The sequence below is a fragment of the Misgurnus anguillicaudatus genome, chromosome 5 (assembly GCF_027580225.2).
Source record: "Misgurnus anguillicaudatus chromosome 5, ASM2758022v2, whole genome shotgun sequence".
NCBI lineage: Eukaryota > Metazoa > Chordata > Actinopteri > Cypriniformes > Cobitidae > Misgurnus > Misgurnus anguillicaudatus.
The window spans coordinates 16,218,198-16,243,091 of record NC_073341.2 but is presented as its reverse complement, the minus strand read 5'-3'; the positions used below and the strand labels follow the sequence as shown (position 1 = coordinate 16,243,091).

General features: G+C 36.8%; 1 protein-coding gene across 3 annotated transcripts in view; it reads left to right on the top strand.

Annotated features, from left to right (window-relative positions):
* magixb (MAGI family member, X-linked b) overlaps positions 1 to 24,571 on the top strand; it is an 80,873-nt gene extending 56,302 nt beyond the window's left edge. For all 3 annotated transcript variants that reach the window (XM_073867641.1, XM_055168343.2, XM_073867642.1), the window contains 5 exons: positions 13,845 to 14,045; positions 16,440 to 16,507; positions 16,615 to 16,761; positions 19,044 to 19,182; positions 22,802 to 24,571. In XM_073867641.1, coding sequence (XP_073723742.1) covers positions 13,845 to 14,045; positions 16,440 to 16,507; positions 16,615 to 16,761; positions 19,044 to 19,182; positions 22,802 to 23,895 — 1,649 coding nt within the window. In that variant the 3' untranslated portion in view covers positions 23,896 to 24,571. The remainder of the gene's footprint in view (positions 1 to 13,844; positions 14,046 to 16,439; positions 16,508 to 16,614; positions 16,762 to 19,043; positions 19,183 to 22,801) is intronic.
* Positions 24,572 to 24,894: the final 323 nt, after the last annotated feature.

Genomic DNA, 24,894 nt, shown 5'->3' with positions numbered 1-24,894 from the left:
CATTCACTGACTCCAGATGCTAAAGCAAAATGAATCTGCTACAGTAAGCGGCTCGCTCACGAAGCGAGACGGATCCGTGTTGTGGTTTGTTTTGTAAACTTGTTTGTTTGTTTACGCTCTCCGTTTGTTTTCACACTATGACCTTCGCGCGTGATTGCTCTCACATGTGTTGGGATTTTAGCGGAGTGTGATCTGGATCGGGACCCTGTATCCACACATACACACACACATATAGACACCAAGCCATGCTGGAGAGACTGCAGTCAGCCTTGAAAAGTGTGAAGGACTCCAAACGTAACTACATTTATTTTTCTGTTTATTGCTTTTAGTCGGTTTTATCGAATTGGTGACCTGCTAGTAGTTACATCTCTCTTATGCTGATTGTTAATAGATTCTATTATAGTATGTTTTACTGTTAGCTTCAACTGTTAGCTAATTAACTTTTTTATTGGTATTGGTAATATATTAGTGTATGTGTGTTATTTACAGTATTAGATCTGTATATACTTTAAAACTCTTTACACAACAGTTTTAAAAAATATATGTTCTTGTGACCAAAAGTATAACAGAAGGCAACCAACTGAATCAAATGCACAAACTGAGCTATTATTGTGACATAGTGGTAAAGCACAGTGTGTTCTCAGCTTCGGGTTTTGCTGAATTGCACTGTACTTTAATCAATAGCTGCACATCCTCTGAACATGTACTTCTGTTCATTATATGATCATGTGTAGCTCAATGGTAGAGCATTGCGTGAGCAGCGTGAAAAGTTATGGGTTTGAACCCAAGAAACACACATTATGATAAAAAATGTAATGCACTGTAAGTCACTTTGGATTAAAATGTCCAAATGCTTAACTGTACATGTACAGTTAACTAATTCAACAAACACATTTGTTCCATCAACCAGTGAGACAAAGTTAATTCATATTCATGCATGTAATATATTTAAGTAGTTACTTAACATGTTTTAGACAAATATTATAACTGAATGTTGATAAAATGAAAAGGTTCTTAATCTTCAGCAACTACTATGGAGTGCTTTATTATTTTTTAACACTTGTACAGGCCTAAGTCATCCTGTTTTTTAGTGCTTTGTCAGTTCTGTAGTTATTAAAATTATATAAAATTCTAGAAATGAAGTGTTTAAAACAGACAGCAGACTGAAATATTTCTCTTTTCTTAAGGTCTCTGTAGTTAGAGGTGTCATGCCCTTTCAAACTGAGTGGGCATGTGCCCCCATGGATTTTTGGGTCAAGTGGATTTTGCATGCAACCTCAAAATAAACATAGCAACTTCTCATCTTGTTTTATAGACAAAATATGATCAGTTGTTCTTCACTTCACTCTAAGATTTTCGCTGCTTTAGTCCCTTGCTTCATTCCTGAACCAATGAATTATTAATGAATTATACAAACCCAGATGCAACAGAACAGCGCTGGTGCCATCATTGTGCATAGTCAAGAGACACGTTGCTGTTGGTGCTGCATTTTGTTATATGATAAAATTAAAAAAAACACCCCCACAAACGTGCGTAAGACTTTTGAAATGCAGCCACTACCGCAATTCAGTTAACCCCTACTTGTTGTGCTGTACAAAGATGATGGTTTAAAGTTAATTTCTTAATGTTTAGGTCTAGATCCACACCTAGAGGGGGCATGGACATGTGCTCTGACTCTGAGGTCAAATATGACTTCTATTAATTTTATTTAAAAAAAATAATTTATAGACGGTTTCATCGGATGCACCTGATACACGTCTGGATCCTAACCTTACTTCCGGTTTCGTTTTTTTTTAAGGTCTGACTAGTTGCTAAACTGATCTCTTGAACAAATGCCTCGTCGAAAATAACAAATGTTTTGGTTTCCTAGGTAATCTATGTGTTGTTTTTTTGCTTGTTATATAAATAAACTACGTTTAAAGGACTTTGTTGTTATTTATTCTTAGCGGATTTTACCGGAAGTTACGTGCAGCCGCTTGTTTATGTTGTTACTGCTGAAACGGTCTATAGGCTAGGTTTTTTTTAAGTTGCATGCTTTCAATGCAATTAAATTGAAATGAAAAATTACAGCATTAGATTACATTACATTACATACACACAAGGGGCCCTATCTTGCACCCAGCACAATTGACTTTGTCAGTGACGCATTTATCATTCGTATTTTGCACCGGCGCACAGCGGGTTTTTCCCTCCACAGACGCACGTCGGCAAACTAGGGGAAGGAACTTGCGCTCCGTGGGTGGTTATGAGCAAAAATGTAGGCTGGTTCCAGCGCAAACCATCCCTGTTGCTATTTTGAAGTTTCAAAAAACAATTGTGACACTGACAAAAAAAAAACGAGTCTAAAGTCAGTGGCGCGTTGCACGTGGTTCATTATGCTATTTTAAGGGCGCATGCTTGACCATAATGTATAGCATGCACAACGCGCACACACTTTGCTTATCTAATCTACACAGATGCAACAGTTATTTTTGCAAATCCCAAATTGTTACAATGAAAAATATTAACACATGAGATAAGGGAAATCATTGTGGTGAGCATAGTGGTGATAGTTTTTATTTATTGTGTGGCTGCGTTAAAATATTATCATGCAAATAACGATTTAAATATTTTCATAAGTTTGTTGTGTGGCTGTATTACGTTTATTTTATGTAAATAATAATTAAAATGTTTTCATAAGATGAAATGTATATGAACTTGATTTGTAAGTCTACTTTGGGGTTGGACCTTGCTTGTGTTTCTTGGGTCCGATTTCAAAGCCCCCAAACCCTTTCAGCGGTGAGGGTGGACGCAGCGATGTCCTCTGCTGGCGTCAGGTCCTGTGTAGAGACAGATCCACCTCCCGTTACACGGCGTGCCCGATTTATGCTGACAAGCTTGGGTTTTCCTCGTCTCCTGACATCATTGTAGCGCTGGGCGCAACGATGGGGATGCCAGCTGATGAGACAATTGTGGCTATTTCCTCTCACGCCTGTTTAACCTACACTGATTTGGGCGGGTTTCTCCCATCCCTATACAAAACAACTTCTCTGTCTTTGACTGGTCTTACAAGAACGTGGGTCTCCTCGGCTGTGAACCGCTCCTGGCGTGCGCCTGGTAAATCCGTCATAATAATAGCAACCCGCCAATGGAACTTGCGCACTTGCGTTTAAAGGGGATGTTGGATAGCGTTCTGATTGGTTTATTTGACGTTACACCCAAACCACACCTATGAATAATGAACCTACTTCAGACCAACCCCTTATTGATTTGCGCCTGGCGCAAGAGTTTTTTCTCCCGCCGGGAAAATAGCAACAGCGCCCAAGATTCGCGCTTCGCACTTGCGTTTCAGATCGTTAAAATAGGGCCCAAGATCTACTTGCATCAAAGGTTTTTTTTTCAACTCAGGGATCAATGTAAATTTAAATGAGTTGTCAGTGTATTTTTTCACTCAGTTTTTTATTTATGTGTAAAATAGCAATTCAATTAACTCATAAATGCTTCTTACCTTTTTTTGTTTGTGTAGTCTATGAGAATATGGCCTGTAAAAAGGTTGTGCCCCCTTAAAAATTTGGTGCATGACACCCCTGTCTGTAGTCAATAACTCATCTTTGTGCATCATAATAGCAAGTATAAAAGTTTTGCTTGGCACAGTCATTTCTTCTTTAATGTAACTCTACTCTCATGCCTCATTTAGTATACATGGTATATCTATGAATATGCAAATTCGTCTCCGCCTTTACTCTTTCAAACCACCTAAGGCCATAGATATACAGTATACTGTATGTAAATAGATGCTACATTTGGCAGTTTTGGAGGATTGGATTGTGTATACTTGGCACAAGAAACTCTGCACATGAAACTATATTGAACTCTAAAATGTCACTGGCACGGTTGCCAGGCCTGCGGCTTTCAGCAGAATTGGGATACTTTTAAACTGTCCATCTTAAAGCATTTTCACTTTTACTTATGAATTATACAATAATTGTTAAAGGAGAAATTATCTGGAATGTATAACAGTGACTGTAAAATATTTACTTTATGGATGGGAGTGGCATATTTTGAGTTGTGGGGTGGCGCAGTGGCTCAGTGGGTAGCACTGTTGCCTCACACCAAAGTCCCCGCTTTGAGCCCAGGCAGGTTCAGGTTTTCTTCCTGTGTCAGCGTGGGCTTACTCCGGGTACTCCCGTTTCCTCCCACAGTCGAACAACATGCAGGTTAGGTGAACTGGAGATGTCAAATTGCCGTTCCTCCAATGTGTGTATAGATCAACTTGTGTGTATTAACTTGTGTATAGATTAACCAGTTCTCGCCATGAATGTAGGCATAGATGCTGGAATGGCATTAAGAATAAATAAATAAATATTTAGAGTTTTGGTGATAGGGTTAGTTTTGATCGGAAATTGGTCTGGTTTTGTTACGCAGACCTGGCAACCCTGGTCTCTACATTGCTGGTGTCTTAACAGAAGCATTTGAAAAATTTTAGGAGCTGTTCTTAGTTATGGTTAACACTGTGTCCTAACCAGATGTTATGCAAAGCAATGAACAATTTGCGATTTGTCCCCACAAATCGTAAAAGTGCTATACGACGTGACTTAATCCCAATGAAATGAGAAGATATTCAATGTTTTTAGTCCAGTTATGTTGTACATGGTGTCTGTTGGACCAATGAGATTTCACAGTGGGTGGATCTAGAAAGCCAATAATTAACAAATCATGAAGTTTGAATAGTTATACAGTATTCACATGGAAAAGCTTGTGTAGCTAAACATGCAGCCTTCTCAGGTAGTATGCAGAAGGCATTAAGGCATGTTCAAATCCAGTCTTTGCATTATATGCATTGGTCTGGTTGAATCCTAACCTTCCAATGATATCCCACAATACAATGCGTTAGGTTTCAAATGCAGCTAGGGCAATGCTTATTGTGGCAGGTTAGCCGACATAAACCTGTAGCTAAAGGAGAAACTTTCTTACAGACTTTCAATAAGAGCAGAAGTGAAGTGTTAATGGATGATACACAGTATGTGGCAGTGTAAAGGAAAGTGTAAGATTTTTTTATGGTAGCTGATTTCAGTCGCAGTTCTAGAAACGTCGGCAGTAGTGTGAAAAGTACTGCAGCAGCGCACCAGAGTTTCATAATGAGCATCACACACATACTCTCTGTGCTGTATCTTAGTATTCAGCTCTGGTCTCCTGGAGTGAATAGTGTTACACTGGCAGCCAGCACGCTGCAGCTGCACAGCGCTTTTATTAAGATGAAGTTGAACAGAGACTGCGACTATCACATACACTTCCTATAACACTGTGTTACTTAAGTTATTAAAGCTCAAAGGCAGGCAACTTTTTATCTGCATGTGTGTGTGCTGAAATTAAAAGCATATTGTGTTCTACTATACATGGTTCATCTTAATACCATAGCTTACTGTTTATTTGAAGATGGTCCAGGGTTACATCAAGACTAAGTTGGCAAAGTGCACATCAGTGCCTTTGTGTTTAAATTGTGGTCCATCTGTCAGCATTAGTAACACTTCAAGCATACTGTAATCCGTTCAGATGTTATGCTTTGATGAAGTCGAATGCAAAATAATGCATATTTTGAGATATGATTATTGAATTATTTACTATCAAAAAACAAAACAGAGTTTTCTAAAGGAAATTTTAGCGTATTCTAGCATGTTATACATTCACATATTTATTTGAATTTAAAGCTTATACGCTTGATAAGATTTTTCATTTGCAAGTAAGTCAGATTAATTTTCCCTGAAATGTGTGAACTCAGTGACTTCTGATACACTGTAAAAATGATTTGTTGTTTCAACTTAAAGGACAAGTTCGGTATTTTACACTTAAAGCGCTGTTTTCAGATAGTTTATGGTGAAATGGAACGGTTTTGACTGAAATTTCGACATATGCGGCTGCCTGATTTTTCGGGTGTTTATGTTTCACCTCTCTCGTCTATAATGGGTTTAATGGTGCACTGGAACAATCCTTCCTAAAATGCATTAAACTTTCGTTTACAAAGACGTGAAACTCACCGAGTGGTCAGGGGTGTTCACTGATATGCTCACACAAAAATCGCTGCAAAAGATGTTTTCCAACAGGTGTTTTACCATTCGTTGTTAACTTGTGGACCTATTTTTCCAAACGCCTCACACCCGTACATTCTTCCGCTTAGAGCTTGAATTATAGACACTCCAGCCCAGGTGGTGGGGCTAATCCGCCATTGCCAATTGCAAGAATAGAAACATACGCTGTGTCCGAAACCGCCTACTTCCATACTATATAGTAGGCAAAGTAGTGCTTTTTGCAAACTATATAGTATGGTAGTAGGCGATTTCGGACGCAGCAAAAGTTCCCGACGCGGAGTAATACCGTACCTCACAGCACATCCAATACAAGGCAATGGAGTTGGCAAAAACGACGATAAAACCTGTTGGAATGCGTAATTTTCAGCGATTTTTGTGTGAGCATATCAGTGAACACCCCTGACCACTCGGTGAGTTTCACGTCTTTGTAAACGAAAGTTTAATGCATTTTAGGAAGGATTGTTCCTGTGCACCTATATACCCATTGTAGAGGTGGAAGGTGAAACACAAACACCCAAAAATTCTCGGGGCAGCCGCATATGTCCAAATTTCAGTCAAAACCGTTCTATTTCATCATAAACAATCTGAAAACAGGGCTTTAAGTGTAAAATACCGAACTTGTCCTTTAAAACAGTAAGTGTTCATGCTGCCTTAAATTTTTGTTAATTCAACTTAAAAATATTAGGTGACTCAACATTTTTATAGCTAACTAATATTTTTAAGTTGAATGAACTTAAAAGTTTTAAGACAGCATGAACACTTACTTTTTTAAGTTAAAACAACAAATCCTTATTTACAATGTAGCTCAATGAGTAGAGGATTATTTACATTTATACATTTGCCAGACACGTCTATCCAAAAGGGACTTACAGTGCATTACAATGTATACATTGTTATCAGTATGTGTGTTTCCCGAGTTCGAACCCATGACCTTTTGCTCTACAACTGAGCAATACGGTTAGCAGTGCAATGGCCTTGGGTTTGGGACAGATATGCTGTACTTACTGTATGTATATAGTTGCTTGTATGCACTTGTAAGTCGTTTTTGATAAAAACATCTATGCTTAAATGTTAATTGTTCAGTTTGATTCCGTTGACCAAAATTGTTTTTTACACAATTCACCTTAAGTCTTTCCCCGCCATTGACGCGTTAACTCCTCTATTAAGAGAAAACTCTTCCCTGCCAATGGCGAATTTTTCCGATGTATAAACGATGTACAAATGTATAAACGATCGCTCGCAGCTGAGTTTTAAGTGCTATTTACGAGTCGCTATCCATTTGTCAAGTGCTGAAATGTCACCAATAGAATGACTCGAATTTGTAGCAGAAGCTTGTTTAGGCTAATGATCTTCAGCCGATGTGCACTAATATTTTTAATAATATATTTTCATTATTGTTCAATGACTTTTTAAGTGTTTTAATAATTTATTAAATATTATTTTCCGTATTTAGTTAGGACTCGTCCCACTGCGAAATGCCTTCTGCGTTTCTATTATAGTTTAGATTATTATTATTATTATTATTATTTGTTGTTTATTATCTATGTTTATTTATTATTATGGATTATTGCATTGTACCGTAAATATTTATTTGGTTTCTTTAATTAGATGCTATTTCCCTTCAAAACAATCTTTAGATGAATTATAGCAGCAATCGGTATGAACCATTTATCAATTTGCTATACCAACTTTTACCAAAATACAAAAAACTTTTACCAACTTGTACAAAATACGTTTTCCTTCTTTATTAATTTATGTTTAGTCATTTAAATTTGATTTCTCATTTGAATTTATTTAATATAAAATAAACAAAGAAGAACCCAATAAATAAATAGACATTTAAAACATTACATAATCGTCATTGCAGCAGTGCAATTTGCTGGTTGTCCTGTAGGTGACCTTGTAACTCTGTTGTCTTACGATGCACTTATGAATGAACGATTACTCCAGACCACTCGTAGATCTACGATGATTTTCAAGTGCAACTTAAGTTACGAAGCTTTTGGGAAACAGCCCAATTCTAAGATGATTCGTACGATCATTTTTACGATCTACTTAGCCTTACGATGCTTTTGGGAAACCCGGCCCAGGTTGGTAAAGAGTTAATAATAGTTTTGTAAAACAGATTCTTTCTCTAATTGTATGAACAATATCAGTTGAGTTGTGTATTAACCTTTTGTTTAGGTCAATTGTGTATTTTCTGCCCCATTTTTTTAAGTCAACATGTTGAACTCCAACTTAATAAATTAAGTTCAATAATTTCAACCTACAGTATTTGTAAGTAATGCCAATATATACTAGTTAAAACTTAAAAAATAGTAGATTCAATTGACTTGAATAACCAATTTAAGCACTGCAGCATTTTTACAGTGATAGTGACACAAAATGTAATTGTAAAATAATGACTGCTTTTAAATAAGTTTTCCCAAACACATTTTCCATCTCACGCATGTCAAAAAAGATGAAACACATGTTACCGGCCCAAACTTATAATATTGGTTGCATGACCTTAGGACTTACTTGTAAATAAACTGCATAAAAGGCATAAACAAAGCTCTCCGTCAACATTTACAATAGTGCAAATGTAACGAATGTATTACAAATGGTGTAACATCTGACATAAAACATAAAGTCTGCTTCACAGACACTGGATAATGAAAGCACTGAGTGTATTGTGGTCAGTGTCAAATGTGTTTATAGCTGAAAGAGTTGCACTCTGCATGCAGGTTGGGTTTCCTGAGTCTAATGGCGTTTATAATGATTCTGACTCAACAGAACAGCTGCTGCGACTCAACGTATAGAGAAGGATGGGGAGGGAGGAGGGACTGGACAGATAATCAAGAGAAATAAGAGGAAAGTGACAGATCACATGAGATGGAAGAAAGAAATGGGGAGCAAACAGATGGAGAGGGAAAAGAAAGTTCAGATTAAATCCTATGTGCGTGTCATGAAGGAACATGTAGGTTGTCTAAGAAACAATGCAGGACAAAATATAATAGAGTCTGATCTTTATACACACTCCCATCTTTATACAAGTGCTAGACAGACAGATTTGTATGAGTCACGCTGGCTGTATAAAAGAATGATTTTTAGTGACAGACATGATTAAGGCTGTCATCCGCCACCGTGTCTTGTTCTCGACTCCATCATTTAATATCATAGTCACAAATTTTCATGCATTGTATTTCTTCTATTTAGTGATTTGTCACATAGCAGATGGTTTTGTATAGTCTATTTAATACACTATAAAGCTATTCATAATGACTTATAAGACACATGTAAATTCTTCATTGCACATTTATACAGTAGATGTGACCCTGGAACACTAAACCAGTCATAAGGGTCAAGTTTTTGAAATTGAGAGTTTATACGTCATCTGAAAGTTGAATAAGCTTTCCTTTGATGTATGGTTTGTTAGGATAGGACAATATTTGGTCAAGATACAACTATTTGGAAATCTGAGGGTACAAAAAGAATCAAAATATTGAGAAAATCTCCTTTAAGTTTGTTACGAATTAAGTCCTAGCAATCATATTACTAATGACAAATTAATTTTTAATATATTTACAGTACGATATTTACCTTGGAACATGATCTTTACCTAGTATCCTTATCATTTTTGGCATATAAAAATAATTAATTTTGACCCATACAATGTATTGTTAACTATTGCTAAGTGATCCAGGGTCACATATAGCATACTGGGGTTAGCTGTCACCAGGATCTCAAAATGTGTACCCAAATGTGTTCCCGTAAAGCAGTTCAAGGTCACCTTTTTATTGATTTACTTTTATTGCATAGTGTGATTGCTCTGGGGGCATGTTTTCACAAATGTCCTTCAAAAATGGCCAGCTGATGGATTCTTATTTGAAGTGATTTACATTTATTACAGTCAGAGTCTCTCCTCTTTAAGTGCCTTATTTACTGGCATATTGATTATATATTAGTATGTATTACCCATATTACCCATTATAGGCTTTAAGCCAGCATCATTAGGGTTACCAGTCTGGACTTTTAATGACTATGAGAAATTAAGATTTAGATTTTTTAAGATGTCACAACCATATGCATATTAACACATCCCTCCCTGCGTTTATGACGGCAGGTTTATCAACGCCAAGTTTGTATTTAGGAACCTGGCCAACTGATAAACGACTTAATGAAGTGTACGTGGAGGGTAACCATTTAAAATAGTGGACATTTACAACAACTGTACATCTACTCTACAGTAAATCCCATTAAATGTCAGGGAATAAATTATAGTAAATGCATCTCATTTGAGAAGTCACTTTGCATTGAATTCAGACTTTAAATGTGAAATAAGACTTGAATTGTCACTAAACAATAAGTGTGGTCTCAGTCAATTACTGTTGTAAATGAATTGTAATAACACCTCCCAGGCAAATCTTACACTGGCATCAGACCAACCTCATAATCCAATGTCAATGTTTTAAAGATACTCCCTCTGGCTTGAGAAAATCCAAATCCCTTTCCCTTAGAGCTAAAGCAAGTGAGTCAGCATTAAACATCAATGAAGACGTCTGCACATACCCACCAAGGTTGATCCCTGAGAAGAAAAGAGAATGAGATTTATGTTAGCACAGGAATATTTGTCCCTCGAAGAATGAAAATGTATTTGTGTTGTTAAGTAGGTCAGCACAGGACATGATGTAGTTGTCAGTTAATGGCACAAACTAATGGAGACAAGCGTATTGACTTTGGTTTAGGGACATAAACACGTTCTTACTGCCATATAGTGTACCCATGTGACTGCAAGATTACTAAAGCTCTATTAGTGTGTACACAAAACATTGCACTTTTTTAGGGAGTCAGTTTAGAGTAGACAAAACACAAGAATAGCCACATCAGAAAATAGGCTTGCTGTTTTAAGAGGACATGTTTGGTCAACTAACAATTAACAACTAAAAGCAAATTTATAACCATGTGGTAAGATATACACTATTTACTAAAATGGTGAAATTGTAAATGGATAAGATGTGGAGTGGATAAGTACAGAGAAGTGGCAACAACTGCCAAACAAACAATAAAAGCAGAAATCTAATCTTGGCAAATGGTGGCTACTTAAAGGTGCAGTGTGTAAATTTTAGCGGCATGTAGTGGTGAGGTTGCGAATTGCAACCAACGGCTCAGTCCACTGCTCACCTCTTGCTTTTGAAACACATAGAGAAGCTACGGTAGCCGCCACCGGACAAACATGTCATTGTTGGAGACAACTTAGTAAAAAAGTTTGTCCGTTAAGGTAGTGGTCTCAAACTCCCGGCCCGCGGGCATTTGCAGCCCGCCCTCCCCCTCCCCTTCGCGTCACCTTTCAAAAATATAACATAATCTGGCCCGCAGAAAGATTTTTATTCACTTTGTTTTATATTCGTTTGATTTTTGATTTAAACGTTTAAGAGTTCGTTCACATGTCGCGTCTAACAACACGTTAAAACGAGTAAAAGCATTACTTTCCAAAGTGCTCGGGAGCGGAAGGTGCGTTCGTGGCGTGGGTCGCGTCACCCGTTGCTACGAAGCCATGAACCGCGCGCGCTCCGTGTCCTTGATGTCGAGGATAACGGAATGCGTGATCGGATTTTAATTCCTCAACTGAACCTCGCGTCAATCATATCATTGTCAACATGTGATCAGTTAATCTGGTCAGGACTTTGTAGTGTTTGTCCAGAGAAGATTTGTTACTTCCGGGTGGAGAAGATTGAGCTGCGGTGGGGTTAGTTCACCTCAAGTCACAGCATCTAATAGAGACACCGCATAGCGAGGGAGGCAAAGCGGTAGATGTATGCAACACATTTTAAACTATAGATAAGAAAAGAGTGCCCAGGTTAAGAAAAAAGAAAAGATGAGGAGAATTGTACAGAAGATAAAAGTAGGTATACTGCTATATATAATGAAGTATAATATATTAGCTTACTATTCAAGTACACATAGAGCAGTATTATTATTTTTTTCTCTCCAACTAGCTTATGTAACATTCAAAAGTTTTAGGATCACTTTCACTTAATAATATTTTTCCACATATGTTAGAAAATTCATTAAAACTGAAATAATAAAGAACATAATGAAGTCAATACTATGACTGAAAACAATCCAAAATAAATCCAAACAGAAACATAAAAAACATTTTTTATAATAGTTTATAAATCTATACAGAAATTAACTTTGTTAGTTTAGTGCAAAGTTTTAATAGGTCTTGGTTATTTAAGATAAGGTTAAGAAAAGATTTACTTACTTTTATAATAATGTATATTAAAAAGATAAAACCACTGCTTATTTATTATTACATGAAATAATAGAAAATAAACATGACATTTACAGAAATATAGTATTTTTTTAACGTTAAAATTTGCGGTTGTAGATAAAACGTCTCATTCTAAGGCAATAAACACATTACGGTTCATTATGAAAGGTCTTTATACACCCCTGGTAATATAGTTTTGTATATTATTTTGCATTTCTGTCAAGAGATCCTTCTAAAAATTACACACTGCACCTTTAAAAGATTAAAATGCTTTGTGTGCTGTAAAAATATATGCAAATAAAACTTTTTTGTTTCTGCACAATACACTGTAAAAAAAAATCTGTAGAAATTACAGTATTACTGGGTGTTACTGGCAACTAGCTGCCAGTAACTTACTGTAGATTTTACATTTATGTTATTTACTGGCAACAGTTTGTTCAAAGTTAAATGAACATGAAACATTTTTAGTTTTTTATCGTCTACAGTAAGTTACTGGCAACCATCTGCATAATTTTTTACAGTGTACGTTTCTATTTTCTAATTTTATTGTAATGTAATAATGATGAATAAATATCAATGCTACATGTTCCACAAGTTTCATATTTCTGCCATTTCAACGTTATCTCACGAGAATTTGTACAGATTTTACAAGTTGGGTAATTCGTATGAATTCATACAACCACATTCATAGGTTTTCAAAATAAAAATCTGTAATCTGATTTAAATCTCTCTCATCATATCAGTGTTTGAGTTTGCACTTCTAACATCAATGCAGATTTTGACTTAATAACAGGAAGGATTTAATACAGCATCACAAAATCTCTGATTCAGTGTGTGTATTAATGATAGATGTCTTTAAAAGCCACCCTGAAATAGGTTTTGACGTGTGTGTGTGTGTGTGTGTGTGTGTGTGTGTGTGTGTGTGTGTGTGTGTGTGTGTGTGTGTGTGAGAGAGAGAAAGAGAGAGAGAGAGTCTTTTTGCTGTCACCCTAATAAATTATTTCCCTCTCTGTCTTTCTTTCACAGTCTTTATCTCCATTGCATTTAAATTATTTCCACTTTACTCTTTTCACCCTACATCCATGAACCCTTTCTCTCAGGAGAGATTTTTCATCTCTCTGTTCATTTTAATTAATTCATCTTTATGCTTGACATGCTTACCATGTGTATTTGTTTGGTTAATTTACCAAAAGTCAATCACAACCAAATACTTTTTTTTATTTAAATGCCACATTAATTCTGCTCAAGTTTTCAGAATTTACTCGCTCACTTTCTATATCCACAAATTCTCAGCTAAGCTTGTTAAAATGACAGCGTATTAGAGGTATTATCACTGTCAAAGTTTTGCTGAAACAGCAATTTTCTTAGGAACAGGTACTGACTGTAATATTTCCTAATTGTTCTACACCACGTAATGGAAGTAGAAATGGATTTATTGAGGATATTATTGTTCTATGTAATTGTAAATTTTACTATTTGTGATTTAAAAATGTCCTTTCTTTCTTTCTTTCTTTCCTCTGCAGCAGCGTCTCTCCTCCCTCACAGGTTTGTGACGGTGCGCAGAGGAAGTCCTGCGGCCCGCAGCGGGCAGATCAGACCTGGAGATCGACTGGAAGCTGTTGATGGAAGATCAGTGGTTAATTTACCTCACAGAGAGCTGGCACAGATACTGCGGAGAGCTGGAAATACACTGCGCTTAACCATTGTACCACGCTCTAGTGCTCGTAAGTCTATTACACCAAGTAAACATAAGAAATTAAGTATAAGAGGTTACGCTGTATCGTGGAATAAGTCACGGCTAAAGGGTGTTGTTAGACATGACCCTTCAGTCTTGACTTATTCTACGAGCACTAGTCTCAAGCAGGCTACCTTTTATAAAATGGTAACCACATAATAGAAATAATAAAACAAAAAGTATGTATCAACTGAACTTTTATTTAAAGTAAAATCACTAAAAGTAAATGCCTTCTACTTGGAAAAATAGTCGTTGCTAAGGGTGGTTGCTAAGGGTGCTGCGCAGTAGTTTTTTACACAGAATGGTTGGGTGCAGTGGTCATAGCAAAATAATACACAGCTTTTGACCAATCAAAAACCAAGGACTGAAACAAACCATTTTATAATCCTAATTTTAAAAGCGGGATTTTGCTAGTAGACAAGAATAGTTAGTACAATGTGCAAACTACATTGATTTAAACATAGACAAGTTAAATATTACATTTTAAGATTCTATGTAAGGTATATTAAAAAAAGACATACAAAGCTAAAAACTGGAGATGTCAGTGGCCCAAATATAAGATTTGACAACATTTTAAAATTAAAGACATGACAAACAAAACAAAATACTATGAAAGTCATTTTTCTGATATGATAATAATAATAAAAGATTCTAATAAGTAAGGATCTGTATAATCTGGTGTGCGTGGTCCATAATAAACCATGTATCTTTAACAAACACTGGCTAAACATGTTCTGTACAGCATCTAACATAACCAATACATCAATGCTGCACAAAACATATATTCACAAATTATGTTATTACACATGCATGCACACTACATGTCAGACATGACTATCAATGACCGAACTAATAAACGTACACTTCTTTGACATAACATCTGTAATGGCAAACTTAAACATTAAATGCATTGAATGGTACATGTCTCTTGTTGCAGTGCTTCTCACTCTTAAAGTGATAGTTCACTCAAAAATGCAAAGCATTTAGTCGCCATCAGGTTGTTCTCTATAAATGTCTTTGTTCTACTAAAGAAAAAAATTATGATATTCTAAAGAAGGTTTGTAACAAAAAAAAAAAACGGGGCACCACAGACTTCCATAGTAGGAAAAAATACCAAGGAAGTTAGGACTGTGCAATTAATCTTTCAATTTTTGATTCAAACAGTTACAAAAACAAGATAATCAAGGTCAAACAATTATTGTGTGACTAAAATATGAATTCCATGCTGCTGTGTTTGTAAGGCACCACTGCTTTGACACATGTAGCCTGTTGCAACACTTACTTGAATAAATGCATGTTTTCAAAGTCACTGAGTAGTCATGTTAAATAATCGTGATTATGGTTTTTACCAAAACAATCAGGATTATGATTTTGCCCATATTTGTGAATACCTAATGAGTGTAAAGGTGCACTGTAAACATTCCTTATTGCATTAAGGGATTTTTTACTGCGTGCCCCTACAAACATTCTTAAGGGTGGGTAAATAATGACAGAATGTTCATTTTTATGTGAATTATCTCTAAGGTTTTTTGAAAATCTTCTTTCCTCATGTTGCAACTTCAGCAAATAATAATGCCCATAATATTTTTTATAGCCAATGCAAGCAAAACGCCAAGTCCTAATTCATTCATAAGAGCACTCATGAAGAACAATTTACACTTTATGATTGCTTTGTTTATGACACCTGCTGTCTGCACTGTTTTAGTGCACAGTTCACTAAAGGGATTATGCAAATGAGGTAATATGGCAGATGCACATAATAATACTAGCTACTGTACAGTGTGACTCCCCGTCCTTCAGGATACTGAGTCCTGCTGTAGATTGTAGTTGATGCAGTAGACTGCCACTATCTGTCATACTTTACTGAGACTTTACAGCATCACTACACTGCAATACAGGTGCCTGAGTCAGCTCTTTAAAATGCCAAATGTGTGCTCGGCTACATTGCTCATCTAAATCACTCTCTGCTGATTTGATAATAATTTATTAATTATTGCTGCCATGATTAATAAGCATAAACAATAAAAGATCAAATCCCTAAATGTAAAATTCAGTTTACTTGCTGCTTTCATGGGTGGTAATTAATATTATTTGCACCAGATAAAATGTTGGTAAGTTGCTTTGGATGAAAGCATCTACTAAATTAATAAATGTAAATATAATAGCATACAGTACATATTTTTATGAGTAATGCTTTTAACACTTTAAAATAAAGTATCTTTTATAAGCTTTCGCACTAGCTATGAACTAACAATGAGCAACAATGCTTGTATTACAAGATGCGGGTTTGCCTCAAATTGTTTCGAAAATCACAATTTTCTAAGAAATCATCCTACAGTAATTGGATATCCATATTCTCAGTACTCTCTCTTATTTTTCTCAGATTCTTCAGATCAAGCAGACTATGACCCTGATTATAAGAACAGGAAATCGAACAGGTCAAAACCGAAGGTGAGATACAATATCACAGTACTTTTACATTTTTACATAAGCTGTGTGGCATAATAACAACTGCAGTAATGCTCTCTCTCTCTCTCTCTTTTTGACACACAAATCAGGATGCCTCGCACTACTACAGTGTGGAGCTGGAGAGAGGACCAACGGGTTTTGGCTTCAGTCTCAGAGGAGGGAGTGAATATAACATGGGTCTCTATGTGCTGGGTCTGATGGAGGGTGGACCAGCCTCACGCAGCCACAAAATACAGGTGTGTGTATGTGTACGTTTGGAAAACAAAATGTCTAACAAAATCATTTTAGAAAAAATGTTTTGTAAAGAGACTAAATAATCTTTACATTCACCTGGATAAAACTCCCAAAATCTTTTTATATGGGTTTGGGTTAGTTAAAATAAATCATCCTACAGTTTTTTACGATTGCTATGACAGATTTTTCAATACTTTTAACAAGTTTTCAAGACTCTTAACACAGTTAGCACTACATCCACCTATGTAAGCTATACTATTAACACATTTCTTGTTGGTTTAACACAAAATGCATACAATTAACACAAATGTAAAATGCTTTAACTTCTTTTACAGACAAGCTCAAACAAGACCAAAACAATAGATTTTAAATGTCAAATTTACAAATGCTTTCACACAGCATGTCAAAACAGATAACATCATGTGCTAAACCTCACTTATAGTCAAAGTAAACATCTGTTTATATGATGAATTGAAACATAAATATATCCCCTGTATTTTATTCCATTGGGATTGAAAAACTTATTCTACCAATGCAAATATATAAATCACAGCTGATTCCCACCTAGGAAACACACTCAGGTTCTTTCAATTGCATGACCATATGGCATACAATAGAGTAAAGGAGGGCCTCTATAGGTTGATCTTGTGTGGAAAAGGAACAATATGAGCAACACAAAAATAAGATATATGTCTGCACGAGTCAGCGGAAGACCACCATGACAAGGGAGAGGTTTTTCTCCAGTACCACCTGGATGTAATAGATGGTGCATTCCCAGACATCACACCTGAACACTGTCAGAGACATGGCAAAAGGTTCTTCACAAGATGCCTTGCCAGAGAAAAATCAGGTGTAATGTGAATGAGAACATGTGGCCAAATAGAAACGCAGTCGAGTAGATGATGAGATTTTCTTTTTTGCTTTATTCTTCAGTGGCTTTTTCTGTTTGTATTTGTTTATTTTTTACTTTTTTTACTGTAAATGGAAGTAATATTGAATATGTTTGTTATCTTGCAGTAATGTCCTGTTGTAAATACTGTAAAGTCTTTACTGCAGCAATTCTGTCTACCTTTTTTCCTAAACTGTACTCTAAGATGAATGATTCATTTTTGTCTTGAATTGCTGCAGCAAAACAAACATAATGCATGGATTTACTTAACCCAACTAAACAAAAATATAAACAAGTTTTCAAAAGAGACTGCAGTGCAAAACTCAGTCTATAATCAATACAATCTAGGACAGACTTACACATAAACGTATGCAGTTTTTGTTTTTCCATCTTATGTTTGTGTTTTTCATGACATTTCATGACTAAATGTTTCAGTTGGAAGAGAGCATGTGTTGGTGATCTGGTATAACTAGTTGATTCTGAAACATGTTTACAGTGTTTTTACAGTGTTTTTGTAAACAGTGTGAGAGTTTAGTTTACAATGTGTGATTTTGAGGATAAAATTAACTGTTTTGCCAGTTGTGTGTTTTAGGTGTGTTGGTGCGTTAAGAGTTTAGAAAACTTGTCAAAAGCACCGAAAAAAGTGTCATAGCAATCGCAAAAAACTGTAAACAACAACGACAGAGAAATCCCTAAAATAGATAGCAAAATGGGTTAGTGTAAGATAAGTTAATGTTAGAAGCTAAAAAAATTTGAGTATTTGGGATGTCAAGTATGAATATTTATTTATATATTTATTTAAATTTATTTAAATTTATAAAAATGTGACTCTGGACCGCAAAACCATATATACAGTACGGTGACTTCTTTTTTCGAGGGCGCACGATGCAAAGTTTGTCACAACATGTATGTAGCCCGTCATGTGTGTGATTCGTCATTTCAAATATGTTTTTGGCGCGTCGAGTGAACATATGTGCATCATGTGTTTTGTCAAAATTAGTGCCTGCTGCAGACGCGTCTAAAGGGTTTATGATAAAAGAGATGCTTGCGTTTGCCAGATACCCGCATAATCTCATGCGTAATCAGAGTTTATTGTTAAGAGAGTGTCTTGCGTGTATTTTGTGAACGTGAGCTCTCTTTTATCATAAACGCTCTTGACGCGTGTGCAGCAGGCACTTATTTTGACCAAACACATGATGCACATGGATTACATGACGCAACAAACACATATTTTGAAAACACAAGCAACACACATGACACTCAGAACACATATTTTGAATTTCCACCCAACACTGAGCACGAGTATAAATATATCAAAACTTTATTTTTGCGGATGCAGTAGCTAACGACTTCATTTGGACAATTTTAAAGGCAACATTTTATGAATGTGTTCAGGTGAGTGATCAGCTGGTGGAGATCAATGGTAACAGTACAGCGGGTATGAGTCACGCTCAGGCTGTAGAGCAGATCAGATCTGGAGGAAGCAAAATACATCTCGTCTTTAAAAGAGGCAATGGATATGTCCCTGACTATGGTAAGAATTCAACAGTGAATAACTACATTTTTTTACTACTAATAATCACAATAAACAAATCTCAGTCACAACTATGTATTCATAATGTAAGATGTGACACTATGTCATGTAGCAATCTTTGGCTGTTCATAGAAGTAAATACTGCTGTTCTTCTATAAGCTTACTAACAACTGTTCTCTTCTTTTTTATTTTGACTTTTTATTTTTCTATTCTTTTTTTTCATCAAACAACTTTCAATATTATGTTATTTTTACAAAAACACATTCACTTCTGTTTATTTGCTTTAAATTTTTGGGTCATCTCATTTGTTTTGTCCTTCACCCTTTATTTTATCTCTTTGTTTTATTTGATCTATTATGTACATTTTTCATTTCTCTTTTCCTTCTTTCACTCTTTCTTCATAATCTCTTTTCCGACTCCCTGATCTCCTGACTCCTCTTTTCATTCTTTTGGCTTCTCCTCCTTCAGTGGAGCTCTCCAGTCTTTCTCTCTGTATGACCAACTCCAAGCTGGGCGAACCGTGTTTCTATGTGATTGGAAGGACAGAAAATACGCGGTTGGTAGCTGTTCCTGTTAGTTCTCCATTTTACTGTTTCTCTACATCTCTCTCATATTTCTCTGTCGTCTGAACATTTCTGACTGTGCTTGCTGGTTGTCGTATGTTGATAACAACTTCTTCTTCGAGTGTTACTGTGATTGTCAACCTGTTTATTGTACAGTATGACAATGGAGGTAATGGGTTTTAAAGTAGCCACATAATGAAATTAATTTACTTATAGTCTACAGTAGTTTACTTATTAGTATTATTTTAAAGCTGTTCATAGATGACAATATTAAATCCTAGTTCGTCTCATGTAGACTGATATTCACTATACTAACTCTGATTGCTGGTTTACTTTTGTTAGTTGTCCAAAATCAGATGTACTGTACTGATAAATAAAAGTTTGGCTACATAATTGTTTTGTAAATATTATGGCCTGTGTTAAGACAGCAAAACTACATGTTACTGTATTAAAGGTCACCTAATATGAGACACTTTTATATGTAGTTTGAACATAATTGTGTCGCCTGTGTGTGTACACAATCACTCTGTAATGATAAAAATCCACCCACTTTTTTTTAACCCCCATAAACCTTAACAGTTTCATGGGACAAACAGTTGGTGTTTTCTGAGCAAACTGACATCACTTTGCGCAGGCCCTGCCCACATCCGTCCATTGACCACAGTTAGGTCATAGTTTCTGTTTTAAATCTTTTTTACATAATTCATTACTGCACATTCATTATGATAACAGTAAACGGGGAGAGAAGCAGCAGCTCATTTGCATTTAAAAAGACACATACAAAAACAGCACTTTTTCCTGCACAACCCCCAAAATGGGCCTTTTCAACAAAGTATAAAAAATTATCTGTAGCAGGGGTGCCCAACCCTGTTCCTGGAGGGCTACCATCCTGCAGACTTCAGTTCCAACCCAGATCCAAAACACCTGTCTGTAATTATCAAGCAACCCTGAGCACCTTGATAAACTGCTTCAGCTGTGTTTGATTGGGGTTGGAGCTAAAATCTGCAGGACGGTATCACTCCAGGAACAGGGTTGGGCACCCCTGATCTATAGGGTATTTGGACGCTTAATCTTCATAGGCACATTCTGGAGACATCCGTGACTAAAGGGGGTCGCACACCGGACGCGTCTAGGACAACTCGGATGTATCGTACAACAGAAGTGCACATTAAACAGCGCAAGCTTAGTCACATAGCGTCTACTTAAAAATGCGAAATATATACGTAAGAAGCCAATGTTATTCGTTAATGATTTGGGACAAATATGATGTTATTTATTGTTGAACTATGTGAGTGGCACTCTGTGGTGCGACAGGGATTTGAGCAACTTACTGAGGCCCTGTCCCAAATGGCGCACTTCGTGTGGACTTTCAGTCTCGTGGCCTTAAATTGCGCGTGCTCGCTTAGTCTATGAGTCCATAGGGTGTCCCTCTGTCATTTTTACGCTTTGAAGTGTGCTCATCAGCGCCCCCCTTGATGCAGTCTTCGGAGAAGCCCGCACTGCAGCAGGCTTTGCGCACTTTACCAACCCAGAAGTCCTTGCGAAAGAGCAATCAGACGATGGAATGGAGAAGTTCACACTGACAGGCAACTTCTTTTCCTATTTCCGGCGTGACACTTGAGTCTGTCCCAAAATACGACTCTGGTGCACCCTCGTGGACTTGCATCAAGGGTCCCTAAAGTCGGCACTACATGATGTCATCAAAGTGTGGATTCTGAGGAGGACCAAAAGTCCGGAGTGTGCCATTTGGGACAGGGCCTGAGTTGTAGCTGGGCACCGCGGACAGGCGCCACCTGTCGGCGCCGGTGTACGTATACTCATAGAAAACAATGTGTTCGATTTTAGAACAGCGTGGCGCTGAGCTGCGCGTCCGGTGTGCGACCCCCTTAATATTACATCTTGAAAAACTGTCATATTCGGTGACCTTTAAATTAAAGCTGATGAACATTAAAAATCATAAAACATTACATCTGCAATCTGTATAATTAAATTTTGGTTAATTATAAAATCAGATATTGAGCAAGTACAAAAAAATCAGTGTTCAAAACTGTCTCCTTACCTTACCATATGATGATTCCCAACAGTAAGCTTATAGTAATGATTTATAGCTTGAGCTGTCAGGTAAGATTTTTAAGGGAAATATGAATTTGACAACATTTGACCCATGTAAAGATGTGTGTGTAAAGTAACCTCTAATTTTATGTATTAAACAGAGACATCAGTAGAGTCATAAGTTACGGATTGCAGTTTAAAAGTATAACAGAGCTAAATGTAACAGTTAACATTCATTTTCCAATTTTATTCCAAAGGTATAAATGTACAGATTTTATTGATTTATTTGCATCCCCCCATAATTTTTTATCTTGCTTATTTAGACAAATTTTTGTATGCTTATTTAGTAGGATTAACGCGTTTGTAATTAGCATATCAAATATCTGCTTCAGCATTTCAAAACATTGTAGCTTTTAGTTTTAATGAGTCTGAAATGCTTTAAATGTGAAGCATACAGTCCATTTAGAATGACCTCAAACACTTAACTAAAGAGCATTGCACAAGATCAAAGTAAAACTTTAACTTTAAAAATTGTAAATCAAAGGGACTGAATTTTTCTGCTCTTGTTGTTTTTAACATTTATGGTAAAGATTTTATAGCACCTTTCCATACAAGAGTTTATAGTGACCGTGTCTGTCATGTCTGTCACAAAGCAACTTAAAAATGAGAAAGCATTTACTCTTTTTTCTAAGAAGCCAACAATAGTTTACGAAGATATTTTTACATCTAGGTTGTAGTCTATAAAAAGTCCATTTGAATTATATTATTTAATGTTTTAAACTAGAAAGCATCAGTCCACATCCATTTTATCTGGACAGATAATGGTGACCAGTAAAATGTTACAATTCTTTCTATTAAGTGAACATAAGGGTTGTATTTGTTTGGAACAACATTACAACAATTAATTGATACTAAGTGAATAGTTTACCCATAAATATAACAATGTTCTCTCTCTGTTTCTTTACTTTTTCCTCTGTCTGTCTTCCACACATTTTAACTCTCAGACCGTGATCACGTCGCAGCCGTCTCCTCCTCACCCCAAGCCCTGCAGTCGGATTTGGCTGCAGTGACCCGTCGTCGCGCCCAACAGGATATCTCATCCAGCTTTCAAAAACCAGGGAAAACCAAGAAGGGGCGGAGACAACAGAAGGGGCGGGGAAGTGATGGAGGAGACCGGGAGAGCCCTGATAGTGATGAGAGCAGCAGTCAAAGAAGGGGCCGAAAGTTTAAAGACGAAAAGAGGAGGCAAAGGTCACAAAGCCTGCCCAGAGACGCACTAAAAGGACAGAGTGGGGAAAAAGTGGAGGCACGGATTAAAAAAGAAGAGAAATCGAAGAAGAAAAGTAAAAAGAAAGAAGAGAAAAAGCCAAGCAAGAGTGAAGAGACAATGAAATGGCTAAGCAGCGAGAGCGAGGGAGATGTGGAAAAGGAGAAAAGTCAGATCACACAAAACATCCATAAGCAAAGACTTCCTGAACCTAAACTGCAGTGGGAGGAAGAGGAGGAGTGGGAGTGGGAGAGAGAGATAGAGCGAGAATGGCAGAGAGAGAGAGGGAGGGAGCTCATTTCAGAGAGCGACAGAGGGAAAGATTGGGAAAGAGCAAATGAGAGCAAATCAAACAAAGAAGCGCATGAGTGGGAGTTGAATGGTAAAACCGAAGGAGGGGTTCAGTGGGATCAAAAACGCGGGAATGTAGCAGAAACGAGTCATAAATCTCGACCTTTTTCAGGCGTCCTAGTCCTGCCTCCAGTAATTCAGCCCCGCCCGCTTCGGCATAGCAGGTCCTTATCTGGCATTTCTTCTGAGAGGCCTGTAGGGGACGCTGAGTTCAATCAGACCCCATTCGCTTTCCTCACACCTGCGACGTCTGACTATGCAGAATCTGAGTCGGGGGCCAGTGTGTCTGATAGTAGCATTTCTGCAGCCAGTATCTCTGGTCTCACTGTGTATTTGAACGAAACGCTTAGATCAAAATCCATGCAGAGGGCCCCAGGGCCCCCACTTCCAGGCCCCTGGTTACAACCTGGCTCACATAGGCTAGGAAGAAAAGACAAGAGGATACCATTGGTAGGAAGAGGTAGAGGAACAGAAAAATAGTTTATGAATAACTGATGTTTACTTAAAAAAGCATTACTAGTAGTGTTGATCATATTTACGGTTAAGGATTCAAACTTTTATCTGGATGGAACAATAATAAGTTATAAAGCAAGTCCTTAAAAATAGCATAATACCCTACCTAATTGCAGCGGCAAGTTTATAATAATGATTTAAAAGTCTTAGCACATTGGGTCCGAAATACTTTTTTGCACGTAAAAAAAATTATGACTTAAAAAAATCACATCAGGTTCAATTTTCAGCATTTTCGCATCCATAGCAAGCATTTTGAGAGGTGTTTTGACATCAGAACCACCATACAAATGAACGCCAAAATCAAGAATACCGAATAAGATAAAACGGATACGAAAAATCACGGACTACAGTGTGAACAAATCTTTAAGCTGTTGGGTATGATTTCACAGAAAATGTCAATTTAAAACTATTTGATGCCATTCAACTCTAATATACGTAAAAATATGTACATCAAGTAATCTACATTTTTATTCCTTAAACTGAGGTGGCGATAGTACCTAGCCCCTAAGGTGACATTGAAGTAAAAAAATCGAAAGTTTAGTTTCATTTGCTCACATGAAACTTTCGCGTGCTCCCGTGAACTTTCGCATGATCACGTGAAAGTTTTGCGTGCTCACGTGAAACTTTCGCATGATCCGTGAAACTTTCGCGGGCTCCGTGAAACTTTTGCGTGCTCACGTGAAACTTTCGCGTGCTCCGTGAAACTTTCGCATGCTCACGTGAAACTTTTGCATGCTCACGCGAAACTTTCATGTACTCACGCGAAACCTTCATATGCAGAATTTTTTTTGAAAAAAAAATGTGAAACTTTCTTTTTCACGTGCGCACACAAAACTAAACGCAATAGTTTCACTTGCGCACGCGATAGTTTCACGCACTGTGCGCACGCAATTTTTTCTCCATGTTCCCTTAGGGGCTCTGTTCGATAGAGAGCCAAACGTTACAGATTGTAGCTTTTAACAAATT